The 21,038-nt window shown below is 42.9% G+C and overlaps 2 protein-coding genes across 2 annotated transcripts in view; both read right to left on the bottom strand.

The window, feature by feature from the left end:
• Positions 1-1,028: 1,028 nt before the first annotated feature.
• Positions 1,029-4,168, bottom strand: pttg1ipb (PTTG1 interacting protein b). Its single transcript, XM_085765381.1, has 7 exons — positions 4,000-4,168; positions 3,492-3,547; positions 3,267-3,375; positions 2,473-2,575; positions 2,038-2,103; positions 1,544-1,590; positions 1,029-1,082 (listed from the first exon to the last, which is right to left on the bottom strand). Exons 1-7 carry the CDS (start codon positions 4,136-4,138, stop codon positions 1,039-1,041), a joined length of 564 nt encoding a protein of 187 aa, XP_085621507.1. The 5' UTR covers positions 4,139-4,168; the 3' UTR covers positions 1,029-1,038.
• Positions 4,169-5,596: 1,428 nt separating this feature from the next.
• The window catches only part of myo10l3 (myosin X, like 3), a 55,465-nt gene continuing 40,023 nt past the window's right edge, over positions 5,597-21,038 (bottom strand). Inside the window, exons 21-41 of the mRNA XM_085766140.1 lie at positions 20,592-20,706; positions 17,415-17,521; positions 15,442-15,855; positions 15,324-15,354; positions 14,348-15,211; positions 13,288-13,411; positions 12,745-12,988; positions 12,536-12,631; positions 12,252-12,345; positions 11,656-11,711; positions 11,362-11,504; positions 10,836-11,030; positions 10,564-10,721; positions 9,976-10,099; positions 9,437-9,734; positions 9,132-9,339; positions 8,886-9,022; positions 8,649-8,772; positions 8,101-8,556; positions 7,657-7,848; positions 5,597-7,531 (exon numbers count right to left, since the gene is read on the bottom strand). Of these exons, the coding sequence (XP_085622266.1) occupies positions 7,427-7,531; positions 7,657-7,848; positions 8,101-8,556; positions 8,649-8,772; positions 8,886-9,022; positions 9,132-9,339; positions 9,437-9,734; positions 9,976-10,099; positions 10,564-10,721; positions 10,836-11,030; positions 11,362-11,504; positions 11,656-11,711; positions 12,252-12,345; positions 12,536-12,631; positions 12,745-12,988; positions 13,288-13,411; positions 14,348-15,211; positions 15,324-15,354; positions 15,442-15,855; positions 17,415-17,521; positions 20,592-20,706 (4,285 nt within the window). The 3' untranslated portion in view covers positions 5,597-7,426. The remainder of the gene's footprint in view (positions 7,532-7,656; positions 7,849-8,100; positions 8,557-8,648; positions 8,773-8,885; positions 9,023-9,131; positions 9,340-9,436; positions 9,735-9,975; positions 10,100-10,563; positions 10,722-10,835; positions 11,031-11,361; positions 11,505-11,655; positions 11,712-12,251; positions 12,346-12,535; positions 12,632-12,744; positions 12,989-13,287; positions 13,412-14,347; positions 15,212-15,323; positions 15,355-15,441; positions 15,856-17,414; positions 17,522-20,591; positions 20,707-21,038) is intronic.

Raw genomic sequence — 21,038 nt, 5'->3', positions numbered from 1 at the left:
CAATTTTGCGCACTCCCGCGAGTGGGCCCTTCTGCAAAGCAACCCTTTGTGGTCCAGGCCAGGGTCATTCAAAGGCAGAAACACAACAAACCAACCAACTAGAGATATGATGGCAATGTTGATAATATTTGCTAGTCTACAGTGAACCGAAGGAGACTTTGTATAGGGTTTGTATTCCACTGTTTAAAAAAAGAGAAGTGGTGTCATATACTTTCTTTTGGGTTTGAATAACTTCTCTTTCTTTGGTTGAAAGTTTAGTTCTAGTTCCCTGTGTTTGAGTGTGGAAAATATGATATATATTTTTTCACCATAACTATATATAAAAAAAAAACTTCCCAGGCATAAAAACATTTTTTTATTCATTTAATTTTGTGGTAACCATTTGTTTTTCAACAAAAACAAGAGTCAAATGTTTCCTGTATATTTCAAGAACACACATTCTTTTACCCAGTAAAGTTCAGAATCTTATTCTGACTCTGATGTTTATCAACAGTTAAAATTGCAAAACAGAGTAAAATGTATTACATGTTGCAGATGAACTTTTATATAAAAATAAATGGTGACCTTTAGACAGAACAATCAGTAAAGGAGTGTACAAATGCAGAAAGTGAAATTGCTAATTACAAAAAAAAGCACTGATGAGCTCTGGAGTTGTGGACCTTTTGTAACACTGCATTTATGCAAATTAATACAATCATGTTTTTGATCATGGTGGACAATATGTTTTCACAGGTTAGCCCTTACATCTAGTTAACTGTGTGGACAGAAAAACAAGTTTAACAGGTTTTTAACATTCACATCAAAATGAAGGCAGAGGAAATATTAATACAATGTGTCTAAAAATCACACATTAGGTAAATGGAGCATGTTTGGAATAGTGCACAAAGTCAAAATGATTTCAGGTCATTTTGGTGACATTTTTTGCCATCATTAAAACACTGAAATCAATCCGTATAATCACAGTTTATCATATGCTACTTGTACATGGCTATCTCAATGTTACTGGCATCAATCAGATCATTTTCAAGGATATTTTTCTTAATGGTCGTCCATACGGGCGTATGGATTATCCTTTGCGATACCTTAAAAAGAAAAGAAAACCTATTAGTCAATTATACAGCAACAAACAGATGAGTTGCATATATTTGATATTATGCAATTGTTTGAATTTCCAATTTTACAAAAATCATTGTCATACATTTGGGAATTTAATTCATGGCTATCAGTTACGTACAGCACAGTCTTTCTCCAGTAGATGGCACTACTAGATTATTATTGTGTATTGTTTGTTTATTATCATCATCATTATTATCAGCATCATGTTTAGTTCTTCTTTTGATTCATAACAGATCCTAGCTTCCTCTACTTGTATTTCTTAATATCAATTTTATTGTATCAATCTGTTTCCCCTAATCTCTGTTTATTCATTTTACAACTCTTTTGTCACTGTGCATGTACAGTAGACTAACCATTGGGCAAAACAAGTCCCTTTGATATTCCAAATTTACATGTTTCAAACCACACAGAAAAAAATGTGTCTCACCATATTTCTGCCTGATTTCATCATGCCTCAACTGCATTTCTGTTCTCCTGTAAGGAAAAGAAACAAAGACAAATAGTTAGACAATAGAGAACACTGGATGCTCTCACACCTACACTGTCTGAATCCTGGATTAAGTGTCAACAATAGCTACTGTCCTGCTATAACACACTGACAGGACAGTATATAGTAAAACCCAGGTTCGTATTTTAAAATTACTTAAGTAATGTTTCAAACAACTTTAAATTCATAATGTAGGATGAAAGTCCTGTAGGGGTGTATGCTTGCAATGAGCCAACCACTTAAAAACACTTGACAATAGAAGAAACAATCCTTTTGTGTCTGCACAATTTCTGACGTAGTGACAAAAATTTTTCATAATGAATAACATTTGTTACTATGCTAATAAGTTTGGATCCACACAGCGTAGTGTCAAAGTGACTCACTCTTATTATCATTCATGGTTATTAGTTATTGTCAGACTGCTACATATTTACTTTGCTTTTTGACGGGCCTTCCTTGCACGGGTTTGTCGCTCCACCTTTGCATCTTCTTTCTTGTTCCTGTTATAAAAGATTATGCATCATCATATCAATGTTTGTGTACAGATGTACTTTAACTGTCAATATGATGAGGAATTTGCTGTAAAATGGACGTCGACTCTCAGTGAAGCAGTGTAGCAATGTAAAAGACAATTTTGAGAATTTTACTCTCTGCTTTGACTTTGAAACCTGTTTTTGGAAGAGATTTAAGTACATATTGAAGGTTATTTTCAGAGTTAAACTGCTGTCACAAATTCTGGCAGCCTTTTGGAGACAGCGGTATCAGCCTTGCCTTGCAGAAGAACAACCCATTGTGTTCCCTGTCCTCCTCCTCCTCCTCCTCCTTTCATGGTGAACCAGATTTCACACTTCATGTGACTTAATACTTACCCAATTCTTTCACACTTGCAACAGCAGAAGCAGCAAATGAGAATGGCAATGATGATGGTGCCAGCCAGCACTGACACGGTGATGATCAGAACCTGGAAGTTGACTGTATCAAAGGTAGACACACAGGGAGAGGGTTAAAATCTGACCTCATCATGAGCCTGGAAAGCTCAAATCCAACAGATACAAAGAACAAGGCTTTCCTCTGTTAGACTAGAGTTAACAACTTTGTAGAGCATGAAATTTTAATCAGTTTGAAGATGGTTATGTTTTTTCTGTGAAGAGCAAATACCATAATAAGTGAATCCTTTAGTTTAGTATTGATTAGTGACTTGGCAGCATCTCATAACAAGATTGGGGGGCAAGAAAATACAATACTTGGACTGTAACTAAAAAACGTTTTCATGATTGATTCATATGTCTTTTTGTTTTTATTGATCAATTCAGTGTTTGACTTGATTGAAAAGTCCCATCATAAATTCCTCCATCTCTTGTCAATATGATCAAATTGTTTGATTGTCCGAACCAGATCCTAACGACTTTTGCTTTACTATCGAGTAGTAACAAAGAGAAAAGTGGAAAATCCTCACAAGCCAGAAGCTGTAACTACAATACTGTTTTGGACAATGAAATATTCATCATAACATTTCAGACTCAGTTTTTAACACACACAAAAAAACCTTAAATAAATATCAAATACTCTCAGAGACATTTCTGGCTGGTTATGGGTAGAACTGGCTTGTAATTGGTTTAACTTGGGTTAAGCAGCATTCAGTCTGAGGTTTGTAAAGTCTTACCCCAACAGACCCCCCATCGAGCATCAGTCAAAGGACAAACACTGTTGGGGGGCAGGATGTTCCTCACTGGGTACTCAATGCATTGTCCGGTTGGTATGCACCATAAACACTGCAAAGAAAAACAGCAACAAGCAGTGTTATAACCGTCTTATCTTTGGTATTTATGGCAACAAACCACAGCTAGACAGCTAGTTTCTGTATCAGGCTGAACTTTAGGAGACTTACGGTGACGTTCTTCAGGCATTCATCACAACTAGTGTTGGATCTCAAGGCACAAGGGACTGAAACAGACATAAATCACAACGTGTTAATAGTTTTTAGGGCTAAGTCATGGTCCTATCTCCAGTTGTAGGTTCACATAGGTTTCTAAATATGCTCACAAGAAAGAAATAAAACACGAAAATCTTTACTATAGGTTGAATCTTCGACATATCTTTAGTAGCCTATTAGCCTACACGCGACAACACCGTTAAGCGGTTCACTTCGGACTGACTCGGTTTGTAAAAGGAAAAACTAAGGTAAAAGTTTATTTAACTTTAATTAATTTAATTCATCAAATGTTCACAAGCAAAAGAGTCATTAGAATCCTACTGATCTTTACTTGTGTGGTTGTTGGAGTATTTCGCCACGGTCATGTGACAACCTCCTGACCTGAGCCGCTGTGGCTGAACAAAACAAAAGCACATCTGCCCCAGCTCAAGACAAAAAAAGAAAAGAAAAGGAAAAAACTTACCCGAGGCTGGAGCTGGAGTCGGTGACTGCGCTTCTGTGCTCACGCTCACACCGAGGAGAATGAAGGCGACGGCGGCGACTGAAGCTCCGAGAGCTCCGGACATCGTGAGACGAGTGGAAACTACTGACGGCGTGGACATAACTCTCCACAGCGAGAGGTTTCTCAAGTCGCAGCAGCAGCAGCAGCAACAGCAGCAGCAGCAGCAGCAGCAACAGGGCTGGGCCGAGAGTTTACAAGAGGGGGAAGGGGAGGAGGGGTGACGTCATGAGCTCCTGCTCCTGACGCTGGTGTCATCAAACAGCTGCAAACAGCTGCAAACATCTAAAAATGCTTCTTTTTTTGTTACAGTTTTAGTAATAGCCTACTACAAAAATGAATTGTAATTAATTTTATTTCGTGTTGTAATTATGATTTTTTTGTTTGTTTACAAACGGGTTATTAACCACTCATAGCCTAATAATGCTATATCAAATATCAGAGATACTTTTTTTTTTTTTTTTTTTTTACAATAAGTAAGGTAACAAATAATTATAATAATTTTTTTTTTTTAAATATATAAAATAATTAATATCCGATGTCTTATTACAGCACCTTTTTTTCACAGGAACCATTGTGGCTAACTTACAGAACAATGTGGTGAGGAAGTTTCAATTACCTTTTTATTTATTTTTTAAGTTTCAGAACAGACAATCAAATAAATAAGGGGGAGGGGGGTAGTGCAAAACAAACAACAAAAAAATACAGCAAATTAAATCGAATCAGTTCATGGTCACAGTTCACAGTTCATCCTTTGTAAATGTTATGTAAGCATGCCAAACCCTATTATGATGTGGTTGTCAGTGTCAGACATGTCATCCTGGTTCAACTTCCTCACCACCAAACATCTAACAAAACACTCCCAAATAATAAACCAGGCCATTAAAATAACTGAAATATCTCAACACCCTCTGTGTGAACTGCAGGCGCTCAGAGATGAAGAAAGCCACATTACTGAGGACAACTCCCACCCTCTGCACCACTCCTTCATGCTGCTGCCATCAGGCCAGACACTACAGAACCCCACTGGCCCTGAAAAACATTAAACATGAGAAATCTTTCATCCCCTCTGCAATAACTGCTCTAAATGATATATAATAGACTGCAATGTGTTTTTATCTTTTGTGGTGTGTGTTTTTGAATGTGTTTTAAGAGGGTTTGTAAATGCCTGGGTGTGGATTTTAACTTTTCTAAAAAGTTTTTAATGCCTTGTGGAGTTGTTTTAAAAGACCAATTCCTGTTTTTATTGGGAACAGACAATTAAAGTTTCTATTTTACTCTATTCTTATAAATGTGCACAGTTTGTCATGACTCACCCTCTTCTTCTTAAATTCTGTGGAAAGCCCTGTGTAACTGACCAAATCATTACTGCATTGTAGGTTGTAAGGTATTTCAACTGTTACTATTTACTGCCTAATCATTGTTTGTTGTAATGTGTTCATGTTTGGTCTGATGCAGAGTAGATTAAAATTCACAGTTGCTCACATTCACATTTAAATTTTACATTGTCCAACATAAGACAAGACAAAATATGAGAAAGCTGGGACAAAGACAAGACCGGTTTTGAAATACAATAATTTATTAAAGGATCTTTAAATTCTGATATAAAACATTTTCTGATTTTTTTTCTTCTTCAAAACAATCAGAAATCTCAGAAATACAGTCATCGTCAATGGCAAGATCAGTCTCTGGTGTGGCCGCCGGCAGCTGACCAGAACGCCTAAGTGAGTACGATCAGAAAGCAATGGAAGACAGTGATGCAATGTGAGGTAAATACTAAGCTCATTAGGTTTGGATCATATTATTCTTATCATGAAATATACTGTAGGTTGATTGGTATAAGCATGAATCCTTGTTCATTTACAGCGGACTTGGAGAGACAGCCTCCTCTGGGTTAGCAAGACGGTAAAAGGAATTGAGCGTGTCAGGTGCTAAGGGCAACACACTTAGGTTAGGCCATGTTAGCAAAAGGTCAGATAACTTTCAAAAAAAGAAAAGAAAAGGGGGAAATCAATAGTAAATTATAAACAACTTGTTTGTTTCAGATTTTTTTTGTGTCCCTGAAGACACATGTAACAGAAAAACAAAATACTCGCAAAACTGCATCATTACATTTCCAGCACACAGTTCACTTCTCTGAGCTTATTCTCCCAATTCATTGACACATCAATAAATAAATACCCTACCCTCACATGGCCTTTGACATCACTGAGAAGAAAAGAGACACACTCCCTATAGATACAGACACACTGAACAGGCGATACCATGCTTGCTTCTTCAAACACATCCTTGAACGTCAGTTTCAGATACAAAACAAACACATAGCCGCAGCTCGGTAGGCTACATACGGACTCAATGCAGAGTACTTGTAGGGGCCAAAATAATTCAATGGATTTTAGCACTGGTGTTTCTTGAGAAAATACTTTTTACTGCAGTGGTTACAGACATTGCATCTCCACTGATGCAGTGGTTATTCACACTGAAATTCTTTATTTGCTTAGCTGACGTAAAGGAGGCAAATTTACTTTTCTTTTTTTTTGTTTTGTTTAAGTTAGGGATGTGCTTTTGTTGCACATGCGTCCGTGGAAGCATGAACTATCACTCATCCCCAAATTTTTACTCCAAGGCCACGTTTACACTATTAATCCCGATTAAATAGTTACAATAAAAACTTAAATAAGGCAAGATGAGGGAGATATTCTCCCTGGGATGATGACAGTTATAATACACATTAACCTGAGGGCATCTCCATTCAGGAGAACATTCATTACAATGGGCCGCACTATCCCCCCCCCAAAAAAAACACCTAAAACAAAAGGTGAAAACTCAGTCTGTGTACATTTACCACTGCAACACATTCTTTTACACGGTTTGGGATGTAGGCTTGAAAGAACTTCACCATTGAAAATTAAGTCTAAATTAAGATGTGTGAATTTGTGTGTGGAGGTTTTTAAAATGTTTGGTGGAAAAAGAGCCTGTGAGCTCTGTCCAGTTTTCTGTGGATAAAAATAATGATAAAAAAAAAATAAATCCACTAAACAATACTGAATTCAATTTCAAATAGCATGAGAAAAATGACCAGTGTAACTAATGAGAGTAACAGGGATGAGACTGCATGGAGGGAAGCAACACTAGGGACGACCGTAAAGCTTAACACGGTGCAGATGCGTCAGTGTTCCCACACTTGCCACAATCAGTAGAGACATCACCAAAAAATTTTCTGTGTCGATTTAGAGAAGGAATCTTTCTGTAGTGTTTCTGCACAAGCCAGTCCAAAGCTCTGAGACACCATTTCTGTCAAAGTGATTTGTTCCTCTTCTCATTTCTACATCTTGCTCGTTCTAGTTCAGGTGTACGGTGGCTCAGACCACGTTGTGTCCTGTACAGTCAATCACCTGATCCAGTTGGTTCCATAACTGGAGACGGACTTCACACTGCAGCGCTTCTTCACAATCATGTTTATGTAGGCTTTCATGATCTTTGTGATTTCACCAACCTAGAAATATACAGATGAAACAGAAAAAAAGAAATGTAAATAATCCCAATGTTTCCACAAAACAAATTCTGATCATGAGTTCACTGCTGTTATGGACAATACACATCCAAAGACAAATGATGTACCTGTGGTGTTTCAAAGAACATTTCTCGTTCGTCCACAGTGATCTTGTAGGTGCAGGGCTGCGGAGCACCAAAGAAGATGATGTGCTCATATGGGAATGTCTCCAGAGGTTTGGGCTCCCCTCTCTTGTAGACGGACACATTCTCAGCACTCACACTCAACCAAAGGTCGTGAGGGAAGCCTCCTTCTTTGCACTGTAAAGACATGAAAAAAACAAGATCAATGTCATTCTAAAATCTAGAGCTTTTGATTTAATTTAAAGCCATTTAGTCATCATGAGTGACCAGCTGAGTTTTTAGAGCCACAGCAATCATGTTACCTAATAATATAAAAATGAAGTTAGATACAGTAAGGTATAGAGACAAAGAGGAACTGTACTGAGAGAGAATCATATCAGCAAATGCCTGGTGGTGTCTAAGTCCTCATTAAAGTGCCAGTAAACGTACCTCGACATCAAACAGTGTGGATCCATATCCAGGCCACTCTTTGATGATGGTCATGTATTTGAGCATGGCTTGGTGCTGATCCAGACCCTTGAGGCGAGACCACTTCTCTACGATGCTGGCTCTGGTGGCAGACATCTCCTCCTTTATCCACATCTCCAACATCTGCTCCTCCTCCATGCGTTGCTTCTTCATCGAGCCCGTCTTCAAACCGCGACGCAGGGTCCCGTCCAGGAAGCTGGTCCTCCGACGCTCCAGAGTCTGGCCCGACCCCGAGGCTCCGCCCACCTTGGTGAACTGCAGGATGCGAGTGCGCAGGCGGCCCACGGGGTAGACGTTCTCCAGGCTCCAGGTGGGCCGCGGCTTGCCTCCGTGTAGAAACTGCAGGCGCAGAGCGGCCAGGTGCTGCAGGGTCTCCTCACGGGCCGGGAAATGGCCTCTGGTCAGACTCTCGTGGGCCTGAAGGAGCAGAGCTCGACATTAGCACCGTCGACAACGAGGGCTTAAAGGAACTCTCAATAACCTGCAACATGACATGATGTAGAACACACCTGCTCAAACATGAACGCAAACTCCACTCCTTCTTTAGGCATACTCTCCACATCCAGGAAGCAGTAGAGTTTGAAATAGAGTTTCCACTGGCCTTCATCCTCAGCTTCCTCACTGCCAGCCAGTCTGGTGGGAAAGTCACAATCATCTCAAATACACATTGTACTCATGATGTCCTGAAAACACGTGTATCTCCAACCAAAATCACACATACATTATGAAACGCAGGTGTAACATACCTTTCAAATTTAGCCAAAACATCGGCCACAAGAACTCTGCTTTCCACAGCTCTGTCAATAGTGTTGTTGTGTTCAAAGAGAGCAAACATGTTCCTGCTGTCCTCCATCGCCAGACCTCTGATTAGCTTCTCGACCACCTGTACAAATTAAGGTGATGATGTCAATGATCACATCGTCGTTGTTTGTGTGAATAAGAGAGCATTACTTAAAATGGGCACATGTTAAAAGTCAGAATGCCTCACTGACCTCTCCAGCGGTGGTGTGCGAGTTAATGGAGATCTTGCAGGAGCCTCCTCCGTGGCAGTAGACTGTGGTTGTCATTTCCTGGCGGGTGAGCAGTGCTATGATTTCCTCCTGGGAGGGAACAAACTCTCTGGTCTTGGTTTTCTTCAGAGACTCACCAATGAAATGGGCAAACCCTTCGATCTCTGTACCAGGGAACAGCTCTTTAATCCTGAAAACACCCACAGAGAGGAACACAGTGAAGCAAAGGTTTCAGATGCACCTGGACTGTTATGAATGAAAACATGTGTGCTTAAGTGTCCACGCACCTTTTGAGGTGAAACTTGAGGTAGCGTAAGATGCCTCGGCTGGGCAGAAAGGTGCAGCTCATGCAGGTCAGGAGATGCCAGTGGGCGCGATTGGAAAGACTGTTGGGGTGCGGGACGTGATTGGTTTGTTTGATCAGCTGACAATAAACCTCATCTCTTAATGACCTCAAGTCTTGACAGGTCTGCAGGATTCCCTGGATGATTGGAACAGGGTCGGAAACTGCCTCCATCTCCTGCAGAGAGTTGAAAATTTTCACGGCCTCATCCTGCAGGCTGGTGTAACCCTTTTCCTTTTGCACTGGAGGAGAGAGACAGAAAGTGTTGCATTTTATTTCAAACTGTTACTTAGATGTCTTACAGATGTAATAACTAGTTAAACTACATTTGATCACGTTAAAATGTCAGTTATACCAACTGAAAAATGTTATAAAAGGTACATGTTGTAAGAAAGAGTATTAAATGTAGTATCCCCCAAACAAGTAAAAAATATCAGAGTCAACAGAGAGCAATAGCAAGAGATTGCAGACCGCAGCACTTACAGTGGACGCTGACATCTCCATAGGGAAGAGGTAGAAGAGGGGAGTGCAAAGGATGCTGGGTATATCTCAGGATGGGGTTCCTCCAGTAAGTCTGCTCCACAGCCTCCACATTCAAACTGCTCTCCTTTAAAGACAAAGAAACAAACTGGATGAACGGTCTTATAATCAACTCTTCAGGAGTGGTCTCTACAGCAAACTAGAGAACTCTTAAAGTGATGAAGTTCTGAATTTCAGTCAGATTAGAAAACATATCAATGGTTAATATTATTATTATTGCAGTTAAGTTGGTAAACAGCTAGGAAGAAAAGAAGTTGTTGAACCAGGCCGAGTGAAGATTTAAAGAGGATCACAGCACACGTAGTGAGTACAAGTACCTCACTTTACTACAGTGTGTGTCCCTGCCAAAGGTTTGCATGACTGAGGAGAAATTAAGTTACAATTAAGTAACAATAACATTAATTCCCACATGTTCATGCGGTGTTACACAGAATTATTTGTTGTTTCTTGTATTATTATTGATTGTTGTTATTGTTTTATTGAGAATTGTGCAGCAGATAGGGAGGAACAGTCAAGTGAATGTTTTAATACCTTGATGTCCCTTATGAGCTGCTGTGTTGGCGTTTCAATGGGGACTTTGCTGTCTATTGCTCCTTGAATGGCATTCGCCCACCTCATGGCTTCATTCAGCATTTTGGTGTAAAGACGGTAGGAGTGCTTTCGCCCATGCACGATTATGTTCCAGTAACCTGGGTGAAAAACACAGGGTCAAGGGAACTCAAAGGAAAACCTGAAATGTTGTAAAATGCAAATAAATGATACAGATCTCAAGTAGAAAAAGATAACTTAGATCATGAACTGACCAGTGTCCTTGAAGACCTTCTCATCAGGCTGCACCACCGAGCAGAGACTGTTGAGGACCAGAGTTCCCAGTTTGGAGGCACTGCGCTCTGATGACTTGTAATAGTCCAGAGAGTTAGTGGTAAGAACAAACCAGCGCTTCTTCAGCTTCAGAGATGTGCTTTTGGCCCCTGACTTCATCTCTTTATGCAGCCAGCCTGGGAGGATAAATAAATCATTTACTCAGCAAGTCCTAATAATAAAGAGTGTTCTTCTTTAAAACTTCATTTCCCTTGTCATACTGTTGTATATCTTTTTCCCACACTGTTTGATACCACTATATGTCATTTTGTTGGAAAAACAGCAAAATGCCCCTTTTTGTCATGTGTTGTTTCTCCTATTCCCCTCTTATTTCCTTCTTCAACAAATTCAATTCAAAATCAGCTATTTATTAACCTGGGCAGATGTGTCAGATGTATCCTAACGCATATAGATAGAAGTATGTCTGTGTCTCTGTCTGTGTGTGTGCTTGTGTGTCTGCTGACTGACCTCTGACTAAGAACTCCTGTCCGTCAACCCTGGAGTCTCCCTTAGATTTCTGCAGCAGGCCAATCCAGTGATGCATCTCCTCAGGCGTGTCTGTGTTGCAGTGGATCACCCGGTTAGCGGTGATGATCACAAACGAGTTTGGTCTGCAAACACAACACAATGTATGAAGAGAGAGAGAGAGAGAGAGAGAGAGAGAGAGAGAGAGAGAGAGAGAGAAATGTTGTTACAGCCCATACAGCACATATTGTTGTACCACAGACACTTTGAGAAGAGGCACCAGTTAGGTTTCCTCACCTGTCGGGGTTGTCTGATGCACACACAGAGTCAATCAAGCCCACATCCAGTGTGCCCTGGAGAAAGAGGTGGAAATAAATGTCATTAGTGTTTTGCCTATTTGCAAATACTTGCAGTCACAGCAAATATGTGGAAAGTTACATTACATTTTCATTTAAAACTAAGCAGTGATGAATGTGATTTACTTGATAATACCATTCAATATCAAAGCAAGGCAGAGACAGGCTTTTTGTTGTGTTAGATCCTTAGGGGTGTGGGGAATAAGAGGTTAAGTGTTTCTACTAGTGTACTGTGTAATACTTTAATATTACTATGGTTGTCTTCATATAAAGGGACTTGAATCTTTGTCAACCCTTCATTTGGGTTTTCCAGCTTGTTTAATTTCCACATCTGCAAATGCCATTAACCACATTGTAATCATAAAGAACAGCAATGACACATCAGTATGTGTGTTCTGCTTCTTCAGCTTAAACTACTGCATGGCTCAAATCTGAATGATCATACTTCCACTGACTGGGTTTCATGCTTCATTATTACTGGTGAAAAATGGAGCTGAGGCTGGGGCCCGGGAAGCAGAGAGGTAAAACAGCACTAACCACTGCATTCTTCGGGTTGGCCTGTTCGTGGTGCATCTCCATGAGCTGCTCGGGGCTGGCGCTGTGGACCCGACTCAGCACACTGAACCAACCACTGGATGGGGGTCAAAGGGAGTTTGAGAAGTAAAAGTTTAGCAAACATGTCATTGAAAATTATAATGTGAACTTCCGCTGGCAACCACAAGGGGGACCTTTGTTTCCACACATTACTTCTACAGAGAGGACAGCAAGGCAAACACTGCTGATTAAAACAAACCTCTGTACAACATGTCGCCACTCTTTACCTGGCATCTTCTGGGGACTCTGCATAGATGTGGTACGTTCTCTCCTCAGTCACAATATTCAGTGCATTTTCCTTCTCATGATTGTCCACTATCTCCCTGTAGAGAGACACAGAGTTAACCAAAACTATAATTACTCTGTGTCTTCAGAAATTAGAGACAAAAGAAGAGGGTATTTATTTAACCCCCAGTGACTGAGAGCAGGGTCTTACTTGGCTGTGCGGACATCGATGGTTCCTTTCAGCCTCTCTTCGCTGTCGTTCTCAAAGTACATGAGCTTCGACTCGCGCAGAACGAACCAGCGCATCTTCCAGTTGCGCCGAGACAAGGTGGACATCCCACCGCCTTTCTTGTAGAGCCAGCCGGATTTGAGGGAGTCCTGCTTGGCCCGAAACCACATAAAGGTTTCGTCCTTGAGCACACACCAGCGCCGCCGCCAGGGAATCATCAGACCACCTTTGAGTGGGAGAGAGAGGCCGGTGACTTATGTTGTTTCATGTGAAGCCTCGGTGAGGTATGAGTGGTAAAATGAGGCAAAAACAGCTGTAACACCTTACATAGACACATATACATACACAAAACATAAACTATTTCTCACTATAAAAATGTACACAATACAAACAATAGAACAACAGTGAAGAAAAGCCTGTGAAGCATTTCTACAACTGACAGAGCGAGCAGCCACACAAGCAGAGCTCAGCTGTGGATACATCATGTGCTTGCCTGCTGGCCAGTGATTTGGTAAAACCACTTACTCTTCATGTAGAGGTAGCCGTGGAAGTACGGAGGCCCGCTGCCATTCAACAGATTCGCTCTCCCATTGGAAACCTCTTCATCTGTGTCCACGTAGCCATCATTGTCCTCATCACTGTCAATGAACTGAAACCCAGACAACAGCATTTATGATCAGCATTACGCTTGTCTACTTTTACAGTAACTGTTCTTGTATGTGATTTTGTGAGTATTTTATATGAGAAATTACTATAAAATATTTTAATATTGACACTTGCTTGTTCATTTATACATTCTCTCAAGGCTAAAGGAAGTGAGACTCTTTGTTTTGCAAATCAAGCGCTTAAATCAGTGTCCAAAGTTTGTCTGGCCTGGTTGTCACTGTTTGTTAATCAACGTAGCCACAAACTGGTATATACACAGCCATACACACTTTCACATGCAAACTCACTCTCACACACACACACACACACACACACCCTCCCTCCTTGTTCCCTTTTGACATTTTGCTGATCTGACAGCGTTGGGTCTGAGCTCTCTGCTTGACTTGCACTATCTGGGAACAGATTCACGTGTTCGTCAGCGGAGCCAAAACAAATAACTTGCAACAGTGTTTCACTGTTATTCTAACATGAGCTGAGTCTTTTGATATGTTTAGGGAAGATTCAGGCTTGCACACAAGCAGACTGAACATTCAGTTCAGCACCATCTGTGTCGAGGCAACGTGTGGGACGCACAAACGGAGAGGAAGTCTAGGGGTGTGTGTGTGTGTGTTTCAGAGTGTGAATATGAGTTACAGCTAAAGTTAGATCTGACTTGGAAATGGGAAATTCAGTGGCTGGCTCAAATTTGAGGCCAAAAATGTAAAGTTTACTTTTGTGTAAACATAACATCCGGTTTCTCCAGTAGGGATTCTCTGTTCTGGCTGATTTTCCACAAAACTACCTCCACTGGATCTCTGGTGCTGCTCCCAAATGATTAACCAGTTGAACTTGATCATTAACAGGTGCAACTCTGCACATTTCCAGCTGTAACGACTCAGCAAAATTCAACATAAAAGGCTCTCAGCATATTCGCTCTCACCGAGTCTGAGCTGCCTCTAAAAGAGTCCAGGCTGTTCTGGGTGCAGGAGGATTTCCGCAGCAGCTCCTCGTCTGTGATATGGTCGTCGTTGGTGCTGGCACCCGAGCTCCTGTGAGCCTCCTCAAACTCCTCCTGGTCATAGTCTGACTCTGTGTCTGGCAGGTTCGAGTGGGATGCCTCCTCGGCAGCGTGCTGCTCAAACACCGACCCCCTGCTGGTGCTCTGGCATGACTGCCTCTCTCCATTAGTGACCACAGGGGGTGGAGGAGGGGGAGGAGCAGGAGCAGGAGCAGGAGCAGGAGCAGGAGGAAGGCTGGGGGTTTGGGAGTCTGTGAAAATGATGGTATGACTCAGTCCGTTGGGAGTGACTGGGGAGAGTTTTCCCAGTGCATGAGAGGAGGAGGAGACCGCTAGTCCTTCTGCAAAGGCAGGCGGAGGAGGAGGGACACTCTGGAATACTTCCTTGTCCAGAGGAACTGCAACTGGAGCAGGGAAGTCAGGCAGAGGAACACACTCATCCTCGGCGTGAAAACCCTCATCCACCTCCTCCTCTGCCAGAGGAGCGGTGGATTCAGTTGGGTCGTGGAGGTTCTCCTCGCTCGAGAGGGACGGCTCCAAACCGCCAAAGTCCAGCAGCTCCAGGAACTCGGTAGCCACTCGAGAAGCTTCCTTCTCCAGTCTGTAGATCTCAGCGTCCCTCATTTGGCGCAGCTCTTCGTGTGAGACGTCTCCGAGGAGGGACACGCCGTCTTCCTGCTGCTTCTGCAGACGCTCGATCTCCCTCTCCAGCCTCAGGATCTCCTCCATCTGACGGCTCTCTTCCTCAGAGGTGTGACTGTAGGACAGAGTCTGGGACAGTTCCTTCTGGATACGGGACAAGACAACAGAAAGAGCAAAATTAACCCTCTGTGCTGCCACATTAATGTCTCATAATGTGTTTTGTACATTTAATGCTACTGTGCAAAAACCTCCTTACCTTCTGACAAGCACCATTAAGCAGTGAGTTCCTAAAGACAAAATAATAACAATGCATTAGTGATGATGACATAATATACATTAAGAGATGAGGGAAGTCATCCGATCACAACATCTACCTTTTCTTTTCTGCTTTAGCTGCCATGTTCTCCTCTTCCTCCTTCTCCTTCAGCCTCAGCTCCTCCCTCCTCACCGACTCCTCCTCCTCCTCTCTCCTCCTCATCTCCTCGTCCATCAGCCTCTGTCTCTCTTCCTCCTCCTCCCTCTGTCTCCTTTCCTCCTCCATCTTCCTCTTCCTCTCCTCTACTCGCCTTCTCTCCTCCTCTTCTTCTCTCCTCCTCCTCTCCTCCTCCTCTCGCTTCTGCTTCTCCTCCTTGAGCTGGCGATGGAGGGATCGGGCCAGCTGGCCTCTGTGATGCTTCTGCAGGACGATGGTGGCCACGCGCAGGCGCAGGAAGACGCGTCTCCAAAAGTGAGCGCGGTAGTTCTTCTGGATGGTGACGACGCTGGACAAAACCTTCCTGTATTGTTTCCTGGTGAGTAAAATCGCACACATTTGTCATCAGCTTAAAGCCCAGTCACACGTTTATTCCAACATCATCCGAGAGCATTGTGTGTCACCACGAACATATTTGTGACGTTGCAAGACGACCCACATGGTCTCCTCCTATCGGCCGTCTCTGTTTAAATAAACACACTGTACATTGTGGACTGTGCAATGTTTAGAGCCTGATGAGCCTGTGCTGTTCCATTGTGGCCATGTGGGCTGTTGTGTTTGGTCCTGTGACTAAACCCCATCACCCACACACTGCACATGCATTGAAAACACACACATATAAACACTCACGCACACAAACACACGTGCCTTTTAAAGGGACCACACACAATGCTCTGACTCTCTGACCCTTCGCAAAACCTAGTCTCCACAATAATGACTCGGTGGCCTCTGACTGGTCTCAGGACAGCCTCACGGCACAGATAATGTTACATATAATAATACAAAGGCTTTACTTGTGTCTTTAGGGAACTTCCCGAGTCTTTGTCTTTAGTATGAGCAGCTCTGAGGGGAAGGGAACCCACAACCTGAACGCTGTCATCAGTCCCATTATACTCTCCCAGCGGACCCTTTCACAGGACTGTATGTGACCTTATATATGGCTGCATGCAGGTGGAGCACAGCTACATTACAATACATACCTTAGGGGTGTCTGCATGAGCACATTTTTAAACCACCACAGTGATGGACATCCTGTCCTGAAACTTTATGCTCCGCCTGAGAGGACGGCATCAACTTTACTCTTCATAAGTGTTCCGATAATTCATGATAATCAAGACACTGTCTTTCCAACGGTCCAACTAGCATCATGACCAGACATCATTTTTTGTCTTTTCAAGATATACTAGTTAAGTAAAATGAGATAGTTCTCCTGAAGTAGCTTTAAGGTTGTTAAATCATATTATTACTCACTGTGGGCAATAAAACAAACATACCCCATATCAATGCCCAAAACTTCAATGTTTCTCGTGGCTGCACTGCTGCATCATAAGGAGATCTTCTAGATGTCTCCAAAGTGAAAGAGCAACTGCACACTGTCAATCACTTGCACTCACTTCAAAAGTGTTTATACCAGCCTGAGAAATTTCACCTTATGAGGGTCTGTGGGTCTGGAACATTAATAATACAGTAAGTATTTGACACTGTGTGCAAAGATCTCCACTAGAATTAAAAAAAAAATTGTTGATTTGAACCGCACAGCACGAGTTTAAAATGACTGACCCACTGACGAGTCAGCAGGATTTAACAGGTCTATCTGTCAGACTTATTTCACCTATGAGATGAAATAACTATAAAATTTAACACCTGTAATCTCCTGGAGAATTTGCAAAGCAATGTCTGCTCTGGCTCTGTATATAAACCCACATCACACACAGAGAGCTAAACACGTGTGCAAAGGCACGCACATTCACACATAATCCCCCCACCCCCCAAAACATATACACAAGCTGTACACCTCTATTACAAAACAAACACTGACAACTGTCGCTGCCACTCAGCCCTCCACCTCCCCTCCTCCACACTTCCACCACTCACCTTGCCACATAGCTGAGGATGTGGGCGCGGATCACCATGCCAGCCCTGCGCCGCACCTCTTCCCTCTCCTTCTCCAGCCTTTGCTCCAGGGCCTCCTTCAAGAACACCTGCGGGACGAGCAGCGCCACGGCCCGACAAGGAGTGACAGAGACAGAGAGAGAGAGACACACAGAGAGGGGAGGTTGGGAGGGGAGGAGGTGGTGGTGGTGGTGGTGGAAGGAAACAGGATGGGTTAGTTCCTCTTCTTGGTAAAGGTATAAAAGAGGGCCCACAGAGATGTGAAGGCCCCCTGTTGTCTGTTGGCAGCACCCTGTGCCCACTGCAGAGGAAGCTGTGGTGCAGCTGAGGCTAGCAGGCTAACTGTTCTCCTGGACTGCAGAGCAGAGCAGAGCAGAGGGGAGAACTGGCACGGGGACTGCAGTGGTGCTGCTAATGCCGCTGCTGCAAAGCCTCATTGTGTTCGGGCGTCCTTCCTGAGCGTTTCCCTACTGCTGCTGCTGCTGCTGCGTTGGTAGCTGAACTGACGTGCACAGGCAGACAGGCACAGAGAGGGAGAGGAGGGGAGGGGAGGGGAGAGGTAGGGAGAGGAGGGATGGAGGGATGAGGGGGAGGGATGATGGCTGGTGTCCAGATAGCAAGCCACACCCCTCCTTGCTCTTATGAAGGAAGGAGGAAGAGTTTAGTTAACCCTTCCCTCGCTCCTGGAGACTTTCTTTCAAAGTTGGTACAGTCTCTGTGGAACATTTGGCAGCCTGCGACGCTAACAATCAAAACACTCACAAGAAATGAACATGCAGTAGTAACATGACATTATAAAAACTTAATCAGATTACATCTGTCTGGCCATGTTAGCAGGCTGGGGAAACCAACCAGCTGTGTATCTGGGATTTTTGTGATAATGCAATATCTGTTCCTGGCCTGTAGGATCATCTACTTCTATGAGAGGCAGGGGTGGGGATGGGAAGCAAAGTAGGTGCTGTGTGTGTGTGTGTGTGTGTGTGTGTGTGTGTGTGTGTGTGTGTGTGTGTGTGTGTGTGTGTGTGTGTGTGTGTGTGTGTGTGTGTGTGTGTGTGTGTGTGTGTGTGTGTTTGTGTCCCAGATGTTCCACTAATCAAAGGATCCCACAGCTGCAGCCCTGCCTGCCTCTGTAAAGTCTGTGAGAGGAGGAAGCTTCCTCTTCATCCACATCCTTCCCTCGTCTGTAAAACAAATGGCTGACACGTACACACGTACACACACACATACACGTGCGCACACGCATGCATGCACGCACACACACACACACACCCCATCCGTGCAACGTGACCCAAGCCCCTAATTCTGGGCACACACTTCCTCTGCACACAATCAGCACATATATAATTACGCACAGATTGTTTCTCCAAAGGAAATGTAGACCCCTTCTGTCTCTCAGCCCCCTTCACACAACCCACACTACATTTCCCTCAACCCAAAAATACTGCGCTGCCATCAAAAACACAGCCATGTGCACAGAATGAAACCTACAAGGCGTCTCTGTGATTTTTTTTTTTTTTTTTTTTGTCTTTCTCTGGAAAACTAGTCTCTTTCTCTTTGCTTGGAAGTAGAGCAGTCACCAGCAGACAGTCAGCCAAAGGTCAAAGCGCTGACCCTGGAAACATAATGAAGTTTAACCCACACGGAGGAAAAAAACGATTCCTACCTCAACTGAAGTCAGAAACACGCTGTGACTCGAGAGATTTACACTGAGTCCGTGTGTGACAACTTTAATACACACAGGCATGTTCATATGAGCTTTTATGCACCAGTTACAGTGCATATTCATTAAGAAACAACATGTGGTTCACATCAGAGCTTTTCGGCCTTGACGCATGTTTCACTCTGCCATGTGTGCAGCTGACACTATTCATAGAGCGCCAACCCAATGAGGTATTACGTACAAAAAAACGTCCAAATGGGAAACAACAAATTTGAAATGTCTCTGTGATTTTACAGCCTCACAGGGACCACAACTTAGAGGAGGAAGTAGCAGTGGGACCAATGTGGATTTAGCTGATTTCAAGAAAGCTGGTTAAAAAAACAACAACGGTTATTTATATCCTCTCTCTGCCTCTTAGAGACCATTTGAGCTACATCTGAAATTAAGCAAAGAGGTTTTGCTGTCCAGATCAAAAACGTCATTAAAGGTTAATCATTCAGTGAGTGTGCAGAGAGAGAGAGAGAGAGAGAGAGAGAGAGAGGGGTGGGGTTTCCATGGAGGAGGTGATAATTGAGAGCTGAGAGCTGCACTGAAACAGATGGAGATCATAATGCTTCACTATAATAACTTTTTATAAGGTGGATGCATGAAACGTGACTTTCCTCTGAACATTTGAACCTCGGCTGCAACGTCTCATCACTGCAGGGCCGCCTCCACATCACTTTCTGGGAGTTGAGTTTATTAAATCAACAGCTCGGCGAGTGTCAAGAGGCTAATACTCTTCCAGCTACACAAAGGCTGCCTCAGGATTACTGTAAGCCCCCGCACACTGGGTTACAGTTACAGTAACAGTTGTTGGTGTCAGGGTTTTTAGGAGTAGCCGTGTAACTCTGCGGTCGCCAACAGGAGAGCAGTAGATTGACCACAACCGGCCAGAAACATCTCTGGGACATGAGTCACAGTGGGGGCCGTCCAAGCTGCGGCGTACATTAACAGCTTGGGAATGACAGCAGCTTGATTCTTGAGAAAGAACCCTCCCAAGCGACGCAAAATGAAACCAGTCTCAAGATTGTATCCTTATGAGACTGTGTGTATGTTATATGTATTTTAAACAAATTTGAAGATCATATAGGTGACTACTAACTAATGCTCTGCAGAGTCCATCTTACAGGAAAAACTTAACTTTTCACATCTGTGTTCTTGTCTGCTCAGAGCATGCAACTCTTTTCTTTTTTTGAATGTGTGTGTGTGTGTGTGTCACACTGCGGGGACAAACATCTGTTCACAAAGTTGCATTATGGGGACTTACCTCCCATTCTGGAGACTAAGTCAAACATTACATTTTAAGGTTAAGAGTTTACGGGTGGGGCTGGGTTGGGGTGGTGGTTATGGTTACTGTGAGTATCCAAAGCATGAATGTAAGTCAATGCAAAGTCATTCTAAGTGACAAAAACATGTTTGGGCATGTGTTTGTGTTTGTGTGTGTTTATGTTCTCCACCTTTGTCTTCCCCAGTTGCCACTCTTTCTTCACTTTGTCGTGGAGTGTAAGAAGCTCTGAGCAGCTCTGCCTCTCATCGTCGAAGCGTTTATTGCTCTTCGGGATCATCTTGTACCTACCAAAACAAAACACATACATGCACACGCATTAAAAACACATGCAGCACACAAACCTTTTCATGTTATCCATTAAACACATGTCAAACTATTTTTCTATTTTTGACGTGGACTTTTAAACCAGCACTAAGTAACTTTTCAACCTTCATAAAATATTTTCATAACTTTTGTGATGATACATCGACTTACAACAAGTTGAGTGACACCTCTGTCATGGCCTGAGGGGGTCTGTATCTCTTTCTCTGGCACTAAGCAGCTTTGAGGAGCATGGTAGGAACCCTGCTCTCACTTAAGTTTCACTTTCACTTTTGCGAGTCACAACAAGGAGGGA

The sequence above is a fragment of the Trachurus japonicus genome, chromosome 21 (assembly GCF_045865225.1).
Source record: "Trachurus japonicus isolate A0001 chromosome 21, Traja_1.0".
In the NCBI taxonomy this organism is placed as follows: Eukaryota; Metazoa; Chordata; class Actinopteri; order Carangiformes; family Carangidae; genus Trachurus; species Trachurus japonicus.
Note: the sequence above shows the minus strand (reverse complement) of the source record. Positions and strands in the feature narration are given on the sequence as shown.